At 43.3% G+C, this 24860-nt stretch overlaps 2 protein-coding genes and 1 pseudogene across 6 annotated transcripts in view; 2 read left to right on the top strand and 1 right to left on the bottom strand.

Moving 5' to 3' along the window:
* MIER3 (MIER family member 3) overlaps positions 1 to 14964 on the top strand; it is a 35434-nt gene extending 20470 nt beyond the window's left edge. For both annotated transcript variants that reach the window (XM_075066957.1, XM_075066955.1), the window contains exons 11-13: positions 10484 to 10611; positions 10771 to 10916; positions 11023 to 14964. In XM_075066957.1, coding sequence (XP_074923058.1) covers positions 10484 to 10611; positions 10771 to 10916; positions 11023 to 11480 — 732 coding nt within the window. In that variant the 3' untranslated portion in view covers positions 11481 to 14964. The remainder of the gene's footprint in view (positions 1 to 10483; positions 10612 to 10770; positions 10917 to 11022) is intronic.
* Positions 5489 to 5619, top strand: LOC142047068 (U4 spliceosomal RNA; annotated as a pseudogene).
* The window catches only part of SETD9 (SET domain containing 9), a 28051-nt gene continuing 11687 nt past the window's right edge, over positions 8497 to 24860 (bottom strand). For 3 of the 4 annotated variants that reach the window (XM_075066963.1, XM_032775511.2, XM_075066965.1), the window contains one exon: positions 20055 to 20535. In XM_075066963.1, coding sequence (XP_074923064.1) covers positions 20448 to 20535 — 88 coding nt within the window. In that variant the 3' untranslated portion in view covers positions 20055 to 20447. Of the gene's footprint in view, positions 8880 to 20054; positions 20536 to 24860 lie in introns of those variants that run through there. The other variant, XM_075066964.1, reaches the window with a different exon arrangement.

The raw sequence follows: 24860 nt of genomic DNA, 5'->3' as shown, positions 1-24860 counted from the left end.
GAATAAGTCCATCAAGTGCGGAGGTCATCAAAGGGGAAGCAAACAGAGTCACACCGTACCTCTGGGGCCGTGCTGAAACTCGTTTTCAAGGCTTCTCTGATGCGCAGCGCCTCCAGTTGTGCTCTTCTAATCGCCCTGGTCTCGGTCTCGTACTCAGCGGCCAGGTGATTTGCCTCTAGCCTCCCACCCAGCCATAAATGTCTCCCCCTTAGTCTCACAAAATATGGAGCACACAGCAAGCAGCAATAGCAAGCGGGAACATTGGTTGGCTGAGGTCTGAGGAGTAAGTAATGATCGGCGACCCTTTAAACGGCCAAATGCACATTTTTACCACCATCCGGCACTTGCGCAGCCTGTAGTTGAACAGTCCTGACACTGTCCAGGCTGCAGTGTATGGCTTCATGAGCCATGCTTCAAGGGGTAGGCTGGGACCCCCGGATAAACTATAGGCATTTGAACTCCCAACGGTTATTTTCTGGTCTGGGAAGTAATTCCCTGCTGCAGCCGTTTAAACAGACTAGTGCCCTGAAGACGGCGAGTCAGAACCCTTCCTGGCCACTCCCACGTGATGTGGGTGAAACGTCCTCGTGGTCCACCGTGCGTTGCAGACACCATTGAAAAGTACCCCTTGCGGTTCACTACTGGGTGCCCTGGTTTCTGGGGCCAAGATAGGGATATGGTTCCATCTATGCCCCACCACAGTTCGGAAAACCCATGCAGCAAAGCCATCCAACTATCACCTGCACGATTCCCAAGTCACAACCTTTCGTAGCAGCAGCTTAACGATTGTTTGGCTACTTGCATCACTGCAGCCCCCACAGTAGATTGCCCACTCAAAGTTGATTTCCGACTGACCGGTAGCTGTCTGGCGGTTGCAAGCTCCAGAGGGCTATTGCCACTCGCTTCTCCACTGTGAGGGCTGCTCTCATGTTTGTATTACGGCGTTTCAGGGCAGGGAAAGCATGTCACAAAGTTCTAAGAAAGTGCTCTTACGCGATGCGAAAAGTTGTCGCAGCCACCTCGAATCGGTCCACACCGTCAAAACAATGCGGTCCACCAGTCTGTGCTTGTTTCCCTGCCCAAATTCGGCGTTCAATGGGGTAGTAGAGCCCGTTAATTATCAGTAGCTCCAGAAACGCTGGGGCCAGCGGTTTTATGGAGAATTCTTGCCTCCATCGTCGTCATCGCTGTCCTCGCCGCTCAGCTAATTAGCTGCCTCCTCCTCTCCTCCTGCCTGTTGCAGTTCATGTCAGTGTATAGTCAGCATCGAGAAAGTACCGCAGCGGTGTTGACAACGGTCACGAATACATTTGTGACTCAGGGTCCATGATTGCTGTGCTATGGCGTTTGCGTCAATGCAGCTCCGCGAAAAAGGCGCCAAAGGGTTGTCTGCCTGCCTTCCAAAGGGAGGGTGAGCTGTACCCAGCACCAACCCGGGCATATTTTATGCTCCCATCAGGGCACTGTGCTCTCAACACGGAAGTGGGAACTATGGCGATAGCTGAGGAACGCTACCCACAGTGCAACCGCTCTTGAAAGTCGTGGTAGCCTTGGCACATGACATAAGCAATTATGCGCTGCTTCGCTGTGTAGCTGCTCCCAACATCTTGGTGGAGACTAAAGGGGGAGACATTTATGCGAGAGTGGCTGGAAGTGGTAGGCTGCAGGCAAAGTCACCTGGCCACTGAGTACGAGCAAAGCCTCAGAGACCAGTGGCCGATTAGAAGAGCACAACCTGGAGGTTGCTGTCGCATTCAGAGGAAGCCTTGAAAACAAAGTTTAAGCACTGGCCCAGGGTACGGTGTGACTAGTTTGCTTCCACTTGATGAACCCTCCGCACTTGCATGGATCTTTATTCAGTGATAAGCAACCCACCCTTCCCCCTTTTTCATTACAGGTTAGGCGAAGGAATATAAATTATGTATCTGTTTAAAAAAGTAATTTATTATTCATTAAAAAAGTAATTATGCATCTGTTAAAAATCATGAGTTTTTCACTTACTAGATTTCCCTGTAAGCAACCCACCCTCCCCTTTCGATGTATTCTGTATTACAAAGGAACTATAAAAAAAAGGCAGAGAATTAGGAAGGTGTCCCTGACTGCTGTGCTTTGGAAGGAGGGGAAGGGAAAGGCTACATAAGCACATTGTAGCGTAATTAACAGCCTTTTCTTGAACTCTGAGCAATTAATCAGGGGTGGATGGAGGAGCGTAGGCGGGTGCAGAAAGCCTTCCACCACGCGTTCTTACACGTCTGGGTGAGGGAGATATGGACGTGGGCTTGCAGGGAGGTTATACAGGGGCTGCAGTGGCACTCTGCTACTGTGCTGCTCTTCCTGAAGCTCCACCATGCGTTGGAGGATTTCAGTTTGAGAACGCAGCAGATCCAGCGTTTTCTTCTCTCCAACGCTGGTCTTCCTGCCTAAGCCCTCTCAGATCGTTCACTGGCATCTTTCCTGTACTTTGCTACCACATCCTTCCAATCATTCTGTTTATCCCTCTCATTGCGTGTTACTTCAATAATTTCTGTGAACATTTCATCTGCGCGTCTTCTTCTTCCTCCGCCGTATCACAGCACACCCTCGTGATGGCATAGGGACTTCTGAGAAATGTGCAGCTGCTGCATGGGGAAGGCAAACCAGGGTGATAAGTATGTGGAAAGATACCTTTTACAGAGCAATGATAGTACTCTTTCACATAGAACACTATCCACCTTACAGAGCACATGTGATCTCTACAAGGTCGCATTTTGTAGCGTTTAAATATTCAGTGTCTGTGTGACTGGTGTGGCACACACACAGACGCAGGTACGGCCAAACGTACGTCCACGCGGCGATGGTAAGTGAGGCTTTAAAATTTTGACTTCTCCGCCGTTCATATACACAGTGATCTATATGATGCCTTGCTCCTGTTAAGAGGAGCCTGCAAAGCCCAAACCCCCCTCTTTCACATCCACCAACAGCGCATGGCTCCTATCATATACGATCACTGCTAGTGATCACCCTACATCACCCCCCGCATCGCGTTGCTGGTAGCAGGGAAGAATCCTGCTTGCCAGACGCTGAAAACTCGTCGCTATCCCCTCCTCCCATCCCCCCGCTCTGGCCAGTAGCAAAATCGCCATGTCTGCCCCCTGTTTACATTCCCTGATGTTCTACAAGGTAACAATGGATGATATCTCTCTCCTGACAATAGCACCGCAGGAGGCAGATCGTTTGTTTATGCAATGCCTTCAGTGCAATGCCTTCAATGCCTGCAGTACAAAATGTCTTGCAAAATGCAAGGCGTTGAAAAGTTACCTACTATGGGGAACGGAGAAGGCTGTCTTGGCCAGAAATGTTCTCATATAGCATAAGGGTTTTTGGAGTTCCTCCACGATCGATTCATGGACATTAATTTGGAGGATTTTTCACTCCATCCCCAGACATGTTAACGAAATTTTCCTGTAACAGTAATGGCTGCGACTGCAGCAAAAGCCCTGGTGTCAATGCGATCTACAAAAACCGTCTTGTTTTAATCCGTGTTTGGTACAGAATGAAGGGACACTTACCGGAGGTCGCTTCCATGGCTTCACTGTCTGGGCTTCTCGCTTGGGAGCGCAGGGACTGTGATTCTTGGGTCTCAAAAAGATCCTGGCTGTTGGGGTTACGGACTGCTGTGTGCTATCACACCACGGTCATCTTCATCCTCAAATTCGTCTCCATCTTCCCCCTCGGCTACATCCTCAGAAACACTTGATATTTCAATCCCAAAGTCTGAATCCACGGACAGGGGTGGGGCACTGGTAGCGCTGAACCCCAAAATTGCATGTAGTTCAGCATAGAAGCGGCATGTTTTCGGCTCAGAGCCTGACCTTCCGTTTGCTTCTCTGGCTTTCTGGTAACCCTGTCTAAGTTCCTTCAGTTTCACTCGGCACTGAAGGGAGTCTCTGCTGTGACCTTTATCAGCCATAGACTTTGAAATTCTTTCAAAAACTTTTTCATTTCGTCTTTTGGAACGCAGTGCTGTGAGCACTGAGTCCTCACCCCAGATAGCGATCAGATCCAGAACCTCCTGTGTGGTCCAAGCTGGCGCTCTTCTTCGATATCAGGAGACTGCATTGTGACGAGTGCAAATGAGCTCTGTGTGGTCACCTGTGTGTGTGCTGACCCTCACGGTGGACAATCAGGAAATGGAATTCAAAAGTTCGCGGGATTCAGGCTTTTTTCCTGTTTACCTGGCCAGTGCATCACAGTTTAGTGTCCGATGCTATCATGAGTGCCCCTGTGACAATGGTTCTGAAACCCAAATTGGGAGTGGCTCACTTGGGGCAGAGTCAATCGCTCCCTTCTGGTTTCTAAAAATTGAGTATGTCCTGCCTGGACTGTCATAGCCACGACTGCCTGCCTCCAAGTGCCCCCCCCGTTTATGTCACAAATAAGTCTATGTTTCTTATTCTTGTATTCCTCACGACTGCATGACAGAAATGGGGGGTGGGCCCCTGCCACGGTAGCTGCAGAGGGTTGGGAGAGAAGTGAAGCAATGAGTGCGGTTCTTGCGGGAACCCCTGTTAATACAGCCATGGAGTAGCTGCGCTCTTCTAATACACTTGACTCTTCCTTCAGAGGAGTAGCCGTGTTAGTCTGGATCTGTAAAAGCAGCAGAGAATCCTGTGGCACCTTATAGACTAACAGACGTCTGTTAGTCTGTAAGGTGCCACAGGATTCTCTGCTGCTTTGACTCTTCTTGTAGTCAGGACTGACTCTATTTTTAGACAGCATAAGGGAGGGATTGACTCAGTGGCCAGTGAGTCAATCCCAAGTTTGCTTTTGCGTTGCGCCCCGGCTGATTTTAGCCAGGGGCACTCATGATAGCAGCGGACAGTTCAGAGAAGGAGAGATAACCGTCATGTCATTGCCAGTTTTTTCTGGCAGTAGACGGTACACAGAACGACTGGTAACCATCTCTGCTATCATTGCAAAAGCAATTGAATGCTGGTGTGTAGCGCTCGAGTGTCGCCTCTGTCTCCCACGGCATCTAGTACACAAATGGTGACGGAAAAACAAAAAGCCGACGGTCTCTAGTGCTGCCGTGCTATTGTTTCTGCAAGGGCAATCCAGGAGAAAAATGTGCGAAAGGACTGTCTGCTGATGTTTTCCCGGAGCAAGGGAATGACTGACGAATTTACCCAGAACCCCCGTGACCATTTAACATTAGCATCAAGGGCCAGGGGATCATGGGAGGACGGAACGGGGGTGCTGAGGACTCCCGCTATCCCACAGTCCTCAACAGTCTCGTAAAACTATTTGCATTCTTGGCTTAGCGCCCAGTGTCTGTAGCTTACAACACGGTGTCTTTTATGGTTCACGGAACAACTATTCAGTTTCCTTCCCCTAACCCCAGCCACGAGAAATGAAAGTTAATAAAGCAATCCTTGAGTACTTACAATGTCACCCTCTTTGTACTGAATGGTACTGATAGAGGCAAATCTGCAGCACTGAAGAGCATTAGAGCTTTGCACAGTGGCAGTATCATAACCAATGAAGTGAATCTGAGGGTGTGATTATTGCTACTTGAAAATCTGCTCCTCTCCCCCTTTCCTGGTGGTAGATGTACAGTACTACTGTAGACAGCAGAAACTGTTACCATCTCGCCTCTTTTTGTTACACTCACCAGTAAATGGGACAGAACGGATATAACCCTGTGTAAATTTTTGAAAGGAAATGGGGATTAACTCACTTGGGACTGAGTCAATCCTGCCCTTACGGTTAATAAAAATAGTCAGTCCAGACAAGATAGGATACAGTGTATTAAAATTAGTGTAGCACAGGGCAGCTGCTCCACGTCAGTATTCACAGAGGGAGGCCGCTGCAAGTAACGCAACCATTGCTTTCCCACCTACCTGGGCTACCACAGCAGTGCCCCCCACCCATTGTTGGATGATATTATGAAGAATGCATGAATAAGAATCAAGAGTAGTTACTGAGATCAAATGAGGGGGAGGAGCCACCATGGGCTATGACAGTCCATCAGTTCAGAATCTTTTCTTTACGCAAAGAGAGGAAGGGGTCTGATGAAGCTCAGCCCCCAGGTGATAAGATGAAGACAGTTACCAGGTGTTTGTACCATCCACTGTCAGAAAAAGGGAGTCATTCCCATTTTCACCCCGGAGCCCCTGGCCACACTCAGCAAGAGCACTCACTGGGCGGCTGTCTACCCTGGGGAGGGGCAGAGGAGCGGATACTGCCTCTTCACGCAGAGCATCGCGTCTGCCACGCAGCATTCAGTACACAGAGGGTGACATTTACAGTACTCAAGGAATTATTTATTTCACTTTTTTTTTACCGTGCTGGAGGGGGAAAAAAACTGACGAGCTGGTTCCGTGAAACCACGCAAGAACACCGTGTATTACGCTGGGCAGAACATTGGGCGCGCAGCCAAAAAATGCAAATAGTTTTCAGAGACCGCTGTGGAGACTGGTAGCTGTAGTCCTCATTACCCCCGTCCCTCCCTCCTGACCATCCGTTTGAGTGTCTGGCTTCCGTTACTGTTGTCACGCACCGCTGTGTATCCTGTAGTTTATTTTTCAAAGGCTTTGGCATTTCCTGTTCTTTAACGGAGCTTCTGATAAAAGAGATTTGTCTCACCATACAGTGATGACATCTGCTATCTCCGTAAGGTTCAATGCAGGAGATACTTTTGCATTGAACTGCATCGCCACCCGTGGTGATCAGAGCTGGACACGTGAAAGCAGGAAATGTCACTGTAAAAGCCTCTCGGGGATTTCCCTGTTTACCAGCACTCCGCATCCGAGTTCGGATTGCGGACCAAGAGCGGTCAGTGGTGCACTGTCCTGCCTAGAATAATAGGCAAGTGTAACAGAGATCCAGTGTATCAGAGAGCACAGGTGCTCCGTGTCAGTATTCACAGGGTTGCCCCTGCAAGAAGCGCACCCGTTTGCTTTCCTCCTCCCTCAACCTTCCTGGGCTACCGTGTCAGTGCCCCTCCCCCGTTTGTGTCATGAAGTATTAAGGAATACCAGAATTAAGAAACAGAGACTTGTTAGTGAGAGAAAATGATGTCGGGGGGAGGCACTTGGAGGCAGCCTCCCAGGGCTATGACAGTCCAGGCAGAATGGACTCTATTTTTAGACACCATAAGGGAGGAATTGACTCATTGCCAAGCGAGTTCAATCCCAAATGTGATTTGCAAAAATTTTCAGCCCAAGTTTCAATGATTAAACTTGTTATTAGCCGTTCTGTCCTATCTACTGCTAACGGTAGCAATGTTGCCCTCAATGTGAGAAATTGGGCGATTCTCCTGGATTGGTGGGCAGTCCTGCAGCACCGTCTACACCAGAGAGGAGGAGATGGAGAGGAGCAGATACTGCTCTTCAGTGCTGTAGCGTCCGTCTACCAGCAGCATTCAGTACACATAGGGTGACATAGAAGTAGTCAAGGAATGATTTCTTACCCTTTTTTTTCACGTTGTGGGGGGGGAAAGAACTGAGGAGCTGTTCCCTGACCACGCCAGACACTGTGTTTTGACCCTACAGACATTGGGAGCTCTGCCAATAATGCAAATAATTTTCAGAGACTGCTGTGGACTGTGGGATAGCTGGAGTCCTCAGTACCCCCTCCCTCCCTCCATGAGCGTCCATTTCCCGTTACGCTTGTCACGCAGCGCTGTGTATCCTGCAGTTTTTTATTCAAACGCGTTTGGCATTTCGTGTTCTGTAACGGAGCTGGATACAACAGATTTGTCTCCCCATACAGCAATCAGACCTAGTATCTCCCGTACGGTCCATGCTGGAGCTCTTTTTGGATTTGAGACTGCATCGCCAGCCGTGCTGATCAGAGCTCCACGCTGGACAAGCAGGAAATGTAATTCAAAAGTTCGCGGGCTTTTCCTGTTTACCTGCCGCTGCATCCGAGTTCAGATTTGCTGTCCAGAGTGGTCAGTGCTGCACTCTGGGATGCTGCCCGAGAGGCCATAACGTCGATTTCCGTCCACACAGAACCCTAATCCGAGTTATCACTATCGAATTTAGCGCTACTCCTCTCGTTTGGAGGAGTTCTGAAATCGATTTAAGGAGGCGGTTAACTCGATATTAATGACGACGTCGTGTGAACGGATACAGCGTTAAATCGGTATATCGGCCATTAAACCGATTTAAAGTCGCAGTGTAGACCTGGCCTAAGATGCTAGCAGGAAAGTCGAGTACTATGCAGTTGTCATTCAGCAGTAATTCTTTTGGCTAAGGAGTGGCGATGTGGACTGACTCAGCAAGGAGACCCATCTACTCCTCAAATGGAAAGATAGATGTTTCTGTAGGGAGATGGAGGGGAAGGAATAATACACGGAATAAGAGCCTAGCTAGACTTAAGGATTGGTACTCTCAGGCCTGGTCTACACTACAATTTTAGGTCGAATTTAGCAGCGTTACTTCGATTTAAGCCTGGACCCGTCCACATGACGAAGCCCTTTTTTTTGACTTAAAGGTCTCTTTAAATCAATTTCTTTACTCCACCTCTGATGAGGGGATTAGTGCTGAAATCGGCCTTGCCAGGTCAAATTTAGGGTAGAGTGGACACAATTTGACAGTATTGGCCTCCAGGAGCTATTCCAGAGCGCTCCATTGTGACTGCTCTGGACAGCACTCTCAACTCAGATGCACTGGTCAGGTAGACAGGAAAAGGCCCGCGAACTTTTGAATTTCATTTCCTGTTTGGCCAGCGTGGCGCACTGGTCAGCACAGGTAGAGCTCATCAGCATGATGTGCACGTTGCCCAGACCGTACTTCGTGAGAAGTCTATGTCCATGTCTATGTCCTCATCACTCTCGTCACCGTGCTGCCATCGCCTCCTCGCCTGGTTTTGCTTTTACAGCTTCTGGTTCTGCGCTGAAAAAAGGCGTGAAACGATTGTCTGCCATTGCCCTACAGGGAATTAAAATAAACAAAAGGGGTGGCTTTGCATCAAGGAAATGGCCCCCTCAAGGATTGAACTCAAAACCCTGGGTTTAGCAGGCCGTTGATTTCACAAAACAAATCGGGTCAATTTCTTGTTTTGATCCACTTCATCTATCTTTTACATCTTAGGCTGGCAGCATATGGTGCAGTACGACTGCTAGCCATCATCATCTCCTGGGTGTTTGGCAGAAGATGCTGCATTATGATTGCTAGCCAGCATCATCTGGCCGCTCTCCAGAAGACGGTGCAGTACGACTGCTAGCCATCGTCATCTCCTGGGTGCTCGGCAGAAAATGGGAATGACCTGGCTGAGTCACTCAAATTCTGAGTCACCATGTCTCGCCAGGTGCCCCTGACCGACCTCACCGAGGTCGACTAAAAGAGCATCCAGAAGTACAACAACGATGATTACCAATCTTAATGCACCATCTGCTGCCAAAAGGCAATGAGCTGCTGCTGTGTAGCAATGCAGTCCCACGTCTGCCAGCACCCAGGATATGTATGGTGATGGTGAGCTGGGCGGGCTCCATACTTACCGTGGTATGTCTGCTCAGGTAGCCCAGGAGAAAAGGCACAAAACCATTGTCTGCCGTTGCTTTCACGGAGGGAGGAAGAGGGGGGCCTGATGACACGTAGTTAGAACCACCTGTGACACTGTTTTTGCCCCATCAGGCATTAGGATCTCAACCCAGAATTCCAATGGGCAGCGGAGACTGTGGGATGGCTACCCACAGTGCAATGCTCCAGAAGTCGATGCTAGCCCCAGTACTGTGGACACAGTCCGCCGACTTAATGCACTTAGAGCATTTTGTGTGGGAACACGCACAATTGACTGTATAAAAATGATTTCTAAAAAACAGACTTCTATAAATTCGATGTAATTTTGTACTGTAGACATATCCTCAGAAACTGACCCATCTTTGTATAAGGGGAAACAAGTGTATTTGAAGCCTCAAATTGCACAATGCCTGTAGATTCATGGATAATAGGGATAAAATGGATCTTCTGGATCTTCTAGACCATCTCTTAGGACTACTTCCATTTTAACAGTCTAGTTTTGCACACACCTGTCGTTGGAGCCTGGGAAGTCTCTGCTGACTAATCTTACAAAAAGGAGAGTTTCCATAATACCGTCCTTATTTTTCCTTTTAGCTTATTACTGTTCATATTGCTCTTAGCTTTCCTCCCTTTTTTCTTAACTTAACAATTTATGAAGAGTCAAAATATGCAGTTATGAACTGAGATCGAGACATTAATTTTTGTTCTGGACACTATCTCAATGTAAAACTTAATTTTTTAAAAAGATTGGATTTTCTATAGCTGAGCATATTAAGTTGCTTTATTGAGTGGATATAAAAAGTACATTTTCCGACTTTGTATTGTTAGAAGAATCACATTTTTGATTAAGAAACTTGCTCTTGCTGTGGGAATGATATAACTAATAAGAATGTGGAAGATAGAGTACTACAAACCCCCCCCACACACATTTTTTTTTTTTAATTTTAAAACAAGCATGTTAATTTTCCCCATTTTAGGTGAGAACTAGAACAGTTGCTGAATGTGTAGCGTTCTACTATATGTGGAAAAAATCAGAACGTTATGATTACTTCGCTCAGCAAACAAGGTTTGGAAAGAAGAGGTACAACCATCATCCAGGGGTCACGTAAGTACAGTACTTGGAATATATCCTTTCTGCTGTCAGTTCTGCATCTAGAGTTTTTTCCAACTTTTATCAGGGTGGTGAAATGCTGCAGTGATGTTGGATTAAAGAAATTCATCTCCTAGTCTCGCACCTGTTTCTAATATAAGGATGTCTTTCTAGGGACTATATGGATCGGTTGGTAGATGAAGCAGAAGCCCTTGGTGGAGCAGTACATTCTTCAGCCTTAACTTCTAATAGCAGAACAGAGCCCATTCCAGATCAACAGCTCAGCATTCTGAACTCTATCACTGCCAATGACTTGACAGGTAAATCAAGAAGAATCAATATTGATGTTTAAAAGACTGTTTTCTGTTGTAACTGTATCTCAAGACAGTCTATTTTTATTTAAATTGTGTGTTCATTTTTTTTCAGCATTGACCAATAGTGTAGCTACAGTCTGCCACTCTACAGATGTGAACTGCTTGGAAGATGCCTTTTCTCCTCTGGACAGCTTACCCCGAGCACCAGTTAATCATGTGCCTGTTGTAACAGAAGAGTTGCTTACCTTGCCTAATAATGGTGAAAGTGATTGTTTTAATTTATTTGAGACTGGATTTTATCACTCGGAGTTAAACCCAATGAACATGTGCAGTGAAGAGTCAGAGAGACCTGCCAAGAGATTAAAAATGGGGATTGCAGTCCCTGAATCCTTTATGAACGATGTTTCTGTAAATAACTTGGGTGTGGACTTTGAGAACCACACACATCATATTACCAGTGCCAAAATGGCTGTCTCAGTGGCTGACTTTAGCAGTCTATCTGCAAATGAGACAAATGGTTTCATCAGTGCCCACACTCTACACCAACATACTGCCCTTCACTCAGAATGATTCCAGTGGTAAACTACAAAAACAGTGGGTACTTAATGCAGCAGCAAGCTTGATGGGAACTGTCAGGTTTGCTTAGTCTTTCACTGGAAGTTTGAACTTTATGACATCAGTGATGTCTTTGTATGTATAGAACTATATCTTGATTTATCAAGAATAATTTTGTTTTTCAATCCATACGTGTGGAAATGTCATATGATGTTTGGCAGAGTTTGGGATTAAGAGAACTCTGGTGCAGCTTTAAACTCTGCTTCAATTGTTTTTAAAGCCTGTAGACAGAGGTCACCATCTCAAAACCAGCACAGAAGTTGTGAACTGATTGAAGTGGCTTTTTAGTCCAAGTTACTTTTGCCGTAACAAATGCAGTGGAATAACAATGTTTACAGGTACAGATCCTGATTCCTGCTCAATGTAGCATTTTTTTATTTTTTTTTTTTTATAAAGGCAGGGATGGGTTTCTTTAATTTAAACTGCACAAACAAGGATGTTTTTTAATGGAACCTTCTCTCATGTGATACTAAACTAGGGCACTTCAGTTTACAAAACAGTGAGTTCATCTTGGTGGAAGCTAGCACAAGGGACTGTATGAGCAAGACATACACTTAGATGCTGTTGCAAAATTATAGGCCATGGCTACCTTACACAGAAGTAATTATACTGCCAGAAGTTTTCTGTGTACTTAAACTTATTGGCTAAACAAATGCATTTTAGAATATTGTTTTCTGATGGGGTTTTGTCCACAACTTCTAAGAGTGTAAGGTAATAAATAACACCAGTTATTTGTATCAGCTTTGTCTGAGGCAGCTGACGTATAAAGCCACAGTCTGCATGGTTTAGGTTTGACCACTAAATGGTTTAGATTTGGGACACACATTAAATAGTTTGGAGCACTGCAGTTCATTTGAGGGACTATCTAGATTTTTATATAGTGCAGTACAACCTTGAAGTATACGTTTCAAAACTTCCTTTATTTCTTTTGGCGAGTCATTGTTCAAAATGGCATTTCAGTACTTTTCTCAAATGGGGATGGACAGAAGTACAAATGCATCTCATACTCAAAATAATTGTTTATTCCAATCAATTTTTTTGTGAATATTCAGATGAAATTTTGGGTGACCATAAATGATTCCATTTAATACCCTTTTATTTAAGTTGTATTACAGATTCCGACAAAACATAGTATTGGTATGTGATATGCTTCCAGAGCATACGGCTTTCAGGTTTGTGATTTTTTTTTTTTTTTTTTTGCTTTTTTTTCATTTTTCTTTACAAGATTCTGAAGTTTAGCCCAGTACAATTGAATTGCAGTAGACTTTCCCACACAAACTCAGACTTTTCTTTGCACTGTCTGTAATGCAGATTTAATTGCCACTAATTTGCTTGCATTTTTTAAATGCTTAAGTTTGACTGCATTGGTAATATTTGTAGGAATTGCTTCAAGGTTATGCTGAGTAATTTAGTAGTAGAGACTTTGGGTAGTATTTGAAAGGGACGAGGGTATTTATTATATATACTGTGAACTGCATTGACATCCTGAGTTTTTGGATGTAGCATACTCCCAAGTTTTCTTTACAGCATTGTAATGAAGATTGCTTTGAACTGTTTATGCAATAGCACATTTACCATAAAAATTAGTTTAGCACAGTGGACAAAAGTAGTTAGTGATAATTTGTTATCAATTCTTTAACTTAAACATCTGAAATTTGTAATTCTAGTAAGTACACAGTAAATAACAGGTAGCCTTGGCTACAAATGTCAGAGTACAACACAGGGCCAAGTTGTCAGCTTCTTGTTGCTGTGTTTTGTGCTGAACTTTGTACCTTGTTTCTTTTGTTTATGAATCAACACATTTTATGTAATTTTGTAAAATACTGGCCATATTTTTTCATTGTTATACATTCAAGTTTAACTATGGGTTTACAGTGGCTGGTCTGTATAAAAATCATTACACAAAGATGACTGAATGCTTATACCAGTTGCACTTAAATGAACATGCCCATTCTCATTAGCTGATGCAGTAATATATTCAGTTTATCTATGCATTGCTGGGGTCTTAATATAGACAGAGACTTGTCTAAAGTATGGATTGTCGGCAAGTTGAATGGACACTTTAGTTATTTAATAAAGACTTTTGACCAAAATTCAGAAAATGATATGAGAGAAAAATGATTTCCGGCTAGTCTAATAGATTTTTAAATTCTAATCTTATTTAGCCTTGTGGCTAGCTAGCTGGTAACGTTTACTTTTAATTCCTTGTTAAAATGAGGCAATAATTTGCAAGATTTGTAAATATGTACATTTTGCATATCTTTTTAGATATCTATTTCAATATTTTCTGACTACTTGTGTATAGTAACATTTTTGTGCATGCTTGATGTGACATTCATAAATTTGTACCACTATGACTTTATCCTTGTAAAATAGCTATTTATTGAATTTTTCTTTTAAAAGCTGGACTTTCCTATTTTTCTCTCAGTTTAAACATTTAAATGGAGAACTTGTTACTGTTTATTAAAAGAATTGCGTTTTGAGGGTCAGCATGAAGATAACTGAATTGCAACCATATGAAGAAATTCTATTGCCTTGATTCTTGGATGGTGAAGCACAATTCTTGTAACAAACTGTGACGAATTCTTTGTTCTTTGCCATGTTTTTTTTTCTTCACATGAACAAACCAAAAATCCATAATGGGCAATTGCAGTGTTGGTAGATGTATCTTTTATGTACAGGTAGTCTGAAGAGGATAGCTGATTCATTTAGGAGTGTAACTGGTGCTGTGATTATAGCAATACTTTCACTTTTGTTAGCCATGTCATCTTCTCCTGCTAGATTTTTAAATGGTTAGTTTTCCTCTTGTCATGGTCAAACTGCTGAATTTACTTGAAGGATGTACATTACTGTTTGCAGAATACTAAATTGTGTACAGTTAGGTCAATGAATTGTGCAATTGTTTCCTGTTTTTAATTTTTAAAACTGAGGGGCAAAAATGTGTGAGAACTTCAGATCCAGTAGAACATAGTAATACGACAGAATTTAACCAAAGTCTCTAGTGAATATTTCAGCTTTGAATGTAAACTAACGGATAAACTGACCAACAGGGACACTATTTGCCCAGAGTTACAAGCACATTATCTACAAAGGGGGAACTAAATACAGTAATTTATAAAATGACACGGTTACTGTTTTTTAATGTTTTTCACTTAAGGAAATTCCCAGTTATTGTTTAAAATAGTATGTCTGATTATGGCCCTCTTACACCACCAGTGATTCCAGCCTTTCCCAGCTTGAAATAAGCACCCTGTGTATAATGACCTAAACCAGTGACAATCGGAACAAGTTTTAGTATCGGATGTTCAAGAGGAAGTCGCTATTGTTGCATTGGTTTTAATATTTGTACATAAACACTGATTTTTTTGAGCATTATTTTGTATTTGTTGTACTTTAATACCTGGTGTACAGTTCCAGAAATAAATGTCTGGAAACCTTTTTTTTCTTTTGTAAAATTGCTTTCATGCATCTGCAACACATTATTTATCACTTAGAATATCTCTTAATGTGTGAATATTTTTTTTAAGATGTGTAGGACACTCACTTTGATAGTATGGCAATGTCTGATTTAGTTACTACATAGAGAAGAGATTCTTTGGACGTCTGTTTTAACAGGCACAAACGGTTATAGGTCTCACTTTATCTACTCTTCTTGTAAACACTGTGGTGTCGGAACAGCACATTTTGGACTATTCAGTAGTATCAATAAAATAGGTCTTCTCAACTGCAGACCATTTTAAGAAGCCTTACCTTCTCCTTATGGGGAATGGGAATGTATCCTATCCCCCAGTGGATGGTATATGAAAACTAAGTTGGAGCTAAAGTGACCTGCCCAAACCCATATGAGGAGGGTTAAACCAGATTAGAATTTTTCATTCTAGGCTTCCAATGGTCAGACCGTGCCCTCTCTTGAGCAAGTATGTTTGAGCCATTAATTTGTAATGGAGTGTCTTTAATATCCTTGATGAGCTCAAATCTAGGAGTAATACTGTGATGCTGAACTTAATGCTGCTAACAGCACCTAACCTCTGGGTAGCCTGGTGGAATCCTCAAGCCCAAGGTAGAGAGCCAGGCTCGTCCCACACTGCATGGGGAGAGTTAAGTGCCTAAGGGTATGGCTACACTTGCAGCTGTACAGCACTGGGAGTTACAGCTGTCTTCATACAGCTGTGCAGGGAAAGCGCTGCAGTGTGGCCACACTGACAGCTACCAGTGCTGCAGTGTGGCCACATTTGCAGCGCTGTTGGGAGTCTGAACAGGAATTCTGGTATACCTCCGAATACCTCTGGAGGCCAATTACAGCACTTTTGGGGCCATACTGGTGGAGCAGTGCTGCATCACCTGCTGCAATCGTTATACCCAGGCAGAGCAGGAGTACAGCCAGCGCTGCAGCCAGGGAGATGCAGCGCTGTATGTGCCCTGCAAGTGTGGACAGTGAGTAAGTTGCAGCGCTGTAAACCCACCACCAGTGCTGCAACTCTCCAGTGTAGCCAAGCCCTAAGAAAAGGATCCTTAGAAGGCAGCAAGCTCAGCAGGGAGCAGCCTACAGTAGCCAGAAGTGAAAAGCAGAGGGAAGAGGAGAGTAGCTTAGGCACCTGACCTGGTGTACCTCACTGAGAGGCCAGAGAGAGGTGCCTCCCTCCATTCAGGATCCTCAGGCATCCATCTTCAGTTGGAGTAAGGCATATAAGGCAGGTCACCTGCCCAGGTAGTCCACACCCTAGCAGCTGAATGCTCCCATCCCCTTACTCATATTAAATAACTTTCTCACTCTCCCTATTTTTCCCTATACTCCTCGCTATCTTTTGAGAGTGCTGGGTTCTGCTCCCCCAGCCCCAACCTCTTGGTGGCCTGCAGCAGCATTGAACAGGTATCAGGTCCTAGATTTGCTCAGAGTAAATCTACAGGATCAGGCCTGGCTGGCAAGATAGACCCTGCTTGGTGTGAGAATATCACTGTGGGACCTCTGGGACTTTGGCCTATGCTAGGGATCTGAGCAGCTTGTTAACTGCGGGATGGCATCAGTGTTTAGGCAACTTTGTGAATGCCAACCGGCAGAAACATATGATCTATGGTGGTAGATAGCAGCTGAGTGGCAGTTCTGAGAATGTCAGTGAGGCTAAATGGTAGATCTAGGTGCCTTAAGAGTTAGGCCACTAAAGTACCTTTTGATGAGCTGAGTCTCTGCTTCCCCTCACAGGCATGCTTTTGACAGTTCCTCAGTGGCAGCTTTCTCTGTCTAAACACCCACAGCTTGCCAAACTAGCCCCTAGTTGCTGCATTTGTAGTCAGGGAAGCTATCAGCCCACACAGTTTAGCTTCTGATCAGGCCTTGCCCTGCAGCTCATTACTTTAAGGGGTGGCTTCTACTGTTTCCAGTTATCTCAGTACACAAAGTGACTTAATTGATCCCTCCTTTTAGCCTGAGAGAGGGTCCATCAGAGGAAATGAGAGTGCAGCTGCTGCTTAAACTTACTGTTTATGGATGAAAAGAGGATCTTTTTGCTTCACTCACTTTTACTCTTATGCTGGACTGGTCTGAAAGAATAGAGGACTTCCTCTGTCAGTTGCTTCCATTCTTTTATGTAAGCTGAATAAATGAGTAGACGCTACACATTCTTTTGTACATTGCTATATAATTTGAGACTGTAATTACAAAATGAAGCAATTAGACTACATAACTTCCTGACAGAATGAGTTCTACGGTAAAGGTTGAATTTGAGAAACCACTATTTAGAGTATGCCAGACAGAGACCCTTTGTTGCTAAGAATCAAGCTAATATCTATTTTAAACCACAACTTAAATACCAATCAGGCTGCATACAATTAATTATGCTTACAGCTATCAGAAACCAAGCAGGATACAGCTAGAGATGGAAAGGCAGTAATAAAGAAATTAAGAGAAAGTGAAGTGTTTAAGAAACAATAGTCAAAACTAAAATTATACCTGCATATTTGATGTGTCCTAAAAGCATCCTATAAGAATCAAAACGGATTTGTAAAGAAATAAAATTGGTTGTAAAGGTTGCCAGACTCTTTTCCCTAGGTAACAACCCAATTTGTAATCTATCACATATCATTAAATCAGATCTATGACAGCAATCACTTCATGTCTGTCTTCAACAGAAGTGCATCTATATGACAAACAATTATGGCAGAGTAGATACATTGTTTATTTTTGTATAACAAATTCTGCTCAGGGTATGGAAAAGATTTGAACTAGTCAAATTAATGTTCCTAATTAAGATTTTGGAATGTCATTGAAAGGCTAATTAGTCTCACTGCCTTAGAAATATTAGATCTTTGTATGGGTAATTTGAAACGAAGTGCAAAGAGTTTCTAAAGAATTGTATTTACTCAATGTAATCCATGAGGCTTGTTAGGCATTGGTCTTAAATATATTAATTGTATCCTGGCACTAATGCATCAGTTTTACTTGTGTGTTAGGAGCTGACTAACAGTCGGCTATTTGGGAAGAGGACCTTGCTGAACAAGGATGAATAATTTAAAGTGGTCTTACATGTTTAGTCTTTACACTACTTTTCCTTTCCCTACACTACTACTATACAAGGACTTAGAATTAATTAGCACATGAATGCTTCAGTTTTTGAAGGACTCCTAACTAAAATCAACTAGTCATCTTCACAGATTATACATCCAACAGAGAAATTGTTTATTGTTTTATTCATAGATTCCAAAGCCCAAAGAGAATATGGTGATCTAGTCTGACCTCCTGTATAACACAGGCCTAACAGTATCCCCAAAATAATTCTTAGAGCAGATCTTTTAGAAAAACATCCCTTCTTGCTGTAAAAATTGTCAGTGATGGAGAATTCTCCATCACTATCACCCTTGGTAAATTGTTCCAATGGTTAATTAGTCTATCAAAAATGTTCACCTTATGTCCATTCTGAATTTGTATAGCTTCAACTTTCAGCCACTGGGTTGTGTTTTTGGAAATCTGATTTGTTGTCATGCTGGTAAAGTTCCTAACAATTCTACATTATCTTCTCCTCTACTCCATTACCCTTTAAACAGCAGCATTTACTGAAACAATGATTAAGATTTTATAAAATAAGGTCCTGTGTTTCTTTGTGTAGCTAAGTAACATAAAACTTGTGCATTCTTTAGTTTTCTGATTGTATGTAAAACCATTTCATGTCCTCCCACTTTCCTACATTGTTCTTGTCTCTTTCTGCTTAACCTCTATACCACCACCACCTGCCCAGCTTCCCGCCACCTTGATTCACCTCCTGGGTGGGTCTGGTAGCTCATAGCTGTATCCATAGCTGAGCTATTTGCTGCCCCTGCCTGATCTAGTCCAGGTTCTTCTGAGGCCTCTTGCTTCCTCTTACACAGGAGTAGGCCCTAAAGAAGGCTGTTTAGCTGGTTTCTCATTTTCAGCAGCATTAATGAGGACGAGCCAGCCCCATGTGTTCTGCTCATACTCTGCAGAATGCAGCTGAGGGCCTGCAGTCCTAAATTACCTTAACATTCAGAGCTAGCAGTGCTGGAAAAGAAGCCATTCTGAGTAACAGCAGTAAATGTGACCTTCATAGTTTTAAGATGAGTATACATCAAATGATAATTTCTTAAAGCTATTAACATACAAGTATGACAATTAATGGCTTTGGATTGCATTGCTGCTTGGAGATTAAACAAAGATAAGACCTGGTTCTTCTAACATGCAAAGACTAGTAATTTCCATATGGCTGTAAACTTCACTTTGTGCTAAACACACAAGATGATACAACAGCCACAGAGTCTGAGTGCTGCACTATCTTCTTGGGGGTGAAAGAGAAAACACTGTTTACTGTCCTTGGCATCCACGCTCTTCTTCAGAGGTCAGCCAGCTCTCCTGCTTGCTCTGATTTCTTGATGAGATGGCCTTGCACTTAGCAATCTTCTACTAAGGCTAGGCCCCTCTAAAGAAATTCATGATTCAGTGTCAGATGAGGTGAGAAGATCAAATGGTAAAGAAGGGAAGCGAGTTCCCAGGCTGGCCCTGGAAGAGGTGACTGGACACTGGTGAGAATAGCAACCACCCTGCTTCCTGTTCAGCATTAGCACTGTGAAAGTGAATGGTATGTACTGGAACCAGGGCTGTGTTCTGCCCCGACCCACAAAACGTGAGGCTTGCTTGCAGCTTTGGAATAAAGGCTGGGGGAATCATACATTGCTTCACCAGACCTAAAGGCTAAAACATTCGCTAGAGTTTATGAAAATAAAATTTTCAAATAGCGCTTCAAAGAAATTGTGTCGGGGAATGATCATGTTAGCAAAAATATTAGACACTTGCTTTCAAAGAGACACTTCACTGGCATAAGTTTAGTTAAACTGTGGTTGAAAATAGTCTTTCAAAACACCGTGTGAAACATTACACTTCTTAAAAAAAAATAAAAGGGGGCCATAAGCATGGAACTATTTTTCAAAATGTAATGTTCCATTAATATGATCTAACTGCATCAGTAATTGTAAAAAATTGTGGTGTGCAGAGGATCCCATTAGAAACACAAGTGAAGGAGACACTTTACTGAAAGGAGATGTTTTATATAAATTATGTCCATTATAGCACGAACAGCAGAATGGGTTTGAGATTTAAAATGGATCACAGTGATGTGCATATAGAGAAAACAGATGAACTAGCATATTCAGAAACTAGATTTTAATTTAATGAGCTATTGTGCAGTTAGCTGAAAACCAATTATACTTGCAGTAGTATTAGCACCAGTCAACTTAATGACATAAACAGCTGCAAACCTCCACAACTGTATCAAAATTGAAGTAATATTTACATGAAAATACAGCTTTGTAGCCCATTTTTTATTGGAAAGCACAGCTCTCCATTACACAGAGATGCCAAGTGTACACACAATAAATATCTTAATGGCAAAGAATTCTTTAATCCATGGTTTCATTGATTCAGTTGACAATGGTGTAGTAATTAGAAAAAAGCTCTTCCCCTTGCTTAATCTCTCTGAGAGCAACAAGAACCACACACCTCAAAGGGCTGCAAAACAAGAAAAGTAAAAAGGGACATTTCACCAATTTATTAAAACTGATCATGGTAAGATGCTAAGACTGGTTATGGCTATATTAATTCTGGTTCACAAAGAAGAACTGGAAATCCTTTGATACTGTACAAATATAAATGAAATATGCATGTCAAATTACAGGCTATACCCATGTCCAATTTCAATCTTTAACAATAGAAAAGCTCAGAAAACATTTACATGTAAATACTGTTACAAAGTGGACAGGCTGTATACACAAACAAAAGACTCTGTCATGAAGTGAGGAAAAGATACTAAAGCAGACAGGGCAGGGGCTATGGCAAGGATGATCAAGCACATGGGTATTGTTCTACACATAGCTACCACCGACTGCAGATAAACCTACACTCAGGCAAGCCACCCCTGGAGAGGAGACCAGTCCACTGAAGTCCTTGGCCTACCAGGACATATGACCAGAGTAGGAGCTTTTCCACAAGCCTTAGTTTATGGATCAAAAGCTGCTATTGTATTTAACATCGTGTCAGCTGGACATGGTGAACCCTAGGCTGAATCAAAACTAGCTGGCACAATTTTAAATGTGAGAGTCCTGTCTATGCTAAGTGCCAAGTAGTATTACTGTCATGTATGTTCTCTCAGCTCTTCAAGAGCTGTAAACAGGGGAGTTTGAGTGGGAGTTCTGTTGGAAGAGAAGGTATGTGTAGCTATTTGTATGTGTAGAGGCTGGTGCACCCTGATTAGGGGGCAGGGCTTCTCTGACTAGGGGTCCTATAAAGGTAGCCAGCCAGTCAGGCAGCAGCACAGCCAGTGATAGCGGCACAGGAGCCAGCAAACAGAGCTGTAAACAGGGGAGTTTGAGTGGGAGTTCTGTTGGAAGAGAAGGTATGTGTAGCTATTTGTATGTGTAGAGGCTGGTGCACCCTGATTAGGGGGCAGGGCTTCTCTGACTAGGGGTCCTATAAAGGTAGCCAGCCAGTCAGGCAGCAGCACAGCCAGTGATAGCGGCACAGGAGCCAGCAAACAGAGCTGTAAACAGGGGAGTTTTGGGGGGGAAGACTAAGAGGCAGACAGAGGAACAGAGGCTAGTGAAGGAAGTGGGGTGGTGATCTGGAAGTGTTTTGGTGCTCGTTGAGGTTTTGTTGTGCTGTAGGTGGTGGTGTTTTGGTTTGGGTTGTGCTTCCCAGCTTTATAGGATTTAGGTGGGAAACCTATGACAGATACAGAGGCAGCAGCGGTAGCGACCCAAGCAGTGGAAGACACAATGAAGATGACTGGATGTGGAAGCTGAGGCATGTACATGATCCTGGAGTGGGTACCTGAAAAGAGTTCTGTCTGCATGAAGTGCTGCCTGATGGAACTGATGGAAGAAAAGATCAGAGGATTGGAGATGCAGGTGGAAACTCTGGTTGAGTTTAGAAGGGGGTTCAAGCAGATGGAGCAAAGACAGGAGGAAGCTGAAGAGAAAAGCTCAGATTTGCAGATGGAAGCAGGACCAAAGAACTCTGAGAGGAGACTGCTGGGTGAGGAAAGTGGGCAGTGGAAGCATGTGACTAAGAGAACCAGGCAGAGGAAAAGACGAGCTAGTGAAGGAGAAATAGAGCTCAGGACCAGGTTTGTGGAGCTGGAAAATGAAGAAGGGGCACAGCAGATGGTCACTGAAAGTGAGAGGGCAAGGAAGAAAAGCAAAGCAGCTAGTCCTATAGGTAGAGGGGAAAAGTCAATGGAGATACCACCAAATATGAGCCCCAGGAGGATATGGGATGGGTTGCAGAGGATTGCACAGGAGACTAGGAACCGAGAGGACTTGCAGCCAGAGGGAACAGGACAGACCAGAGAATCGCACCATCACCAGGGAAAAGGCAGGTCTATGTGATTGGGGACTCCTTAATGAGAAGGATAGGGAGGCCTGTAACCAGAGCTGATCCGGAGAACAGAAGGGTGTGCAGTCTGCCTGGTGCTAAGGTACGGGATGTGGACCTGAGGCTAAGGAGGATCCTAATGGGAGCGGGAAAGAATCCACTGATTGTCCTTCACGTGGGAATGAATTATACAGCTAGATTCTCGCTGGAACGTATCAAAGGAGACTATGCCAGGCTGGGGAAGATGCTTAAGGAAATTGAGGCTCGGGTGATCTTCAGTGGGATTCTGCCTGTTTCTAGAGAAGGGCAACAAACGTGTGACAAGATTATGACGATCAACAGATGGCTCAGGCAGTGGTGCTATAAGCAGGGTTTTGGGATGTATGGCCACTGGGAGGCATTCATGGACAGATGGGATGGATTTCACCTGAGTAGGGAGGGAAATAGACTTTTAGGATGGAGCCTGGCACAACTAATTGAGAGCTTTAAACTAGGAATTTGGGGGAGATATTCAGGTAATCTCCACACCAGATTTTAACGTTGAGAGGGAAGAAAATGAAGTAAGAAAGGATACAACCATGGGCAGGAGAATAGACATAAGGAGGAAGGGTAATATAGACACCAGTCTAATAGTTGATACTGGCAGTAGAATGTCTATGCCTAATTGGGTAAAGAATGTAAGCCAAGCCAAACAACAAAAACTACGATGTTTGTACACCAATGCAAGGAGCCTAAGTAACAAAATGGAGGAACCAGAGTTACTGGTGCAGGAAGTGAAACCAGATGATATAGGGATAACAGAAACATGGTGGAATAGTAGTCATGACTAGAGCACAGGTATTGAAAGGTATGTGCTGTTTAGGAAAGACAGAAATAAAGGCAAAGAAAGAAAGAAGATGTGGGACCGCTAAACACTGAGGATGGAATGGAGGTCAAGGATAATCTACGCATGGTCCCCAATATCTAAACAAATACTTTGCCTCAGTCTTTAATGAGGCTAATGAAGAGCTTAAGGATAATGGTAGGATGACAAATGGGAATGACAGGTAGATATTACCACATCCGAGGTAGAAGCCAAAGTCGAATAGCTTAATGGGACTACATGGTGGTGGGGGGAGATAATTTTCATTCAAGAATATTAAAGGAACTGGCACATGAAATTGCAAGCCCATTAGCAAGAATTTTTCATGAATCTAAACTCAGGGGTTGTACTGTATGACTGGAGAATTGCTAACATAGTCCCTATTTTTAAGAAAGGGAAAAAAAAGTGATCCAGGTAACTACAGGCCTGTTAGTTTGACATCTATAGTATGCAAGGTCTTGGAAAAAATTTTGAAGGCGAAAGCAGTTAAGGACATTGAGGTCAGTGATAATTGGGACAAAATACAACATGGTTTTACAAAAGGTAAATCGTGCCAGGCCAACCTGATCTCCTTCTTCAAGGATGGAACAGCTCTTTTAGACAAAGGAAATGCAGTGGATCTAATTTACCTCGATTTCAGTAAGGCATTTGATATGATTCCACATGGGGAATTATGAGCTAAACTGGAAAACATGGGGATCAATATGAAAATTGAAAGGTGGATAATGAAATGGTTAAAGGAGAGAATACAACCCTGGAGTTTTTTCACCTTCCTCTGCAGCGTGGGTCAGGGGTCACTTGCTGGAGGATTCTCTGCACCTTGAAGTCTTTAAACCACAATCTGAGGACTTCAATAGCTTAGACATAGGTTAGGGGTTTGATACAGGAGTATGAGATTCTGTGGCCTGCATTGTGCAGGAGGTCAGATTAGACTATCATAATGGTCCTTCTGACCTTAAAGTCTATGATGTGATTTTAAAAGTCACAGAAGGAATCTGGATTTAAAATTAATAGGAACTGGGCAATCAAATCTCTGCTGTAATTTCCAACTGTAGATGAGCCCTAAGCAGGTAAATTTAAGGTAGGTTGGATCTGTTTATGGTGAATTTCCACACTTGTCAAATATTTGGGTTTCTTGTATGTGTATCTTAACTTTGGGGACAAAAAAATTCAATTACATTCCTTATTTACCCTTAAGTCATTAATACGTATTCTCAGCTTTAATTTTGCCTTAACTAAGTCTTTTGTCTGAGATTAGTGATAGTTTCTTCCGTGATATTGCCAACCACTCTCATCCCAAAAACCACCATTCTGAAATAGCTCCAGAACCCCATGAAAAGTTCTAGCTGATCCACCTACAACTTTGAATTCTAGAATATATTTAAGATTAGCAGTTCACTGCATTCAAAAACAGAATTGATGCTGGAATCTGTTCAGTTTTTAATCCTGCTGTGAATTCTCTCAGATTTCAAAAAATGAACGTTTTCAGATTCTTTGTAAAGAATACATTTACAAGATCTCAGTTCACAGCCAGGATTTTGTGACTATTCAGCTACAGATCAATTACCCTTTCTATCACAGTCTTTATTTTGCCAGCCTTTGT

This window comes from Chelonoidis abingdonii, chromosome 6, assembly GCF_003597395.2.
Source record: "Chelonoidis abingdonii isolate Lonesome George chromosome 6, CheloAbing_2.0, whole genome shotgun sequence".
NCBI lineage: Eukaryota > Metazoa > Chordata > Testudines > Testudinidae > Chelonoidis > Chelonoidis abingdonii.
This window is presented reverse-complemented; position numbering and strand designations above follow the sequence as displayed.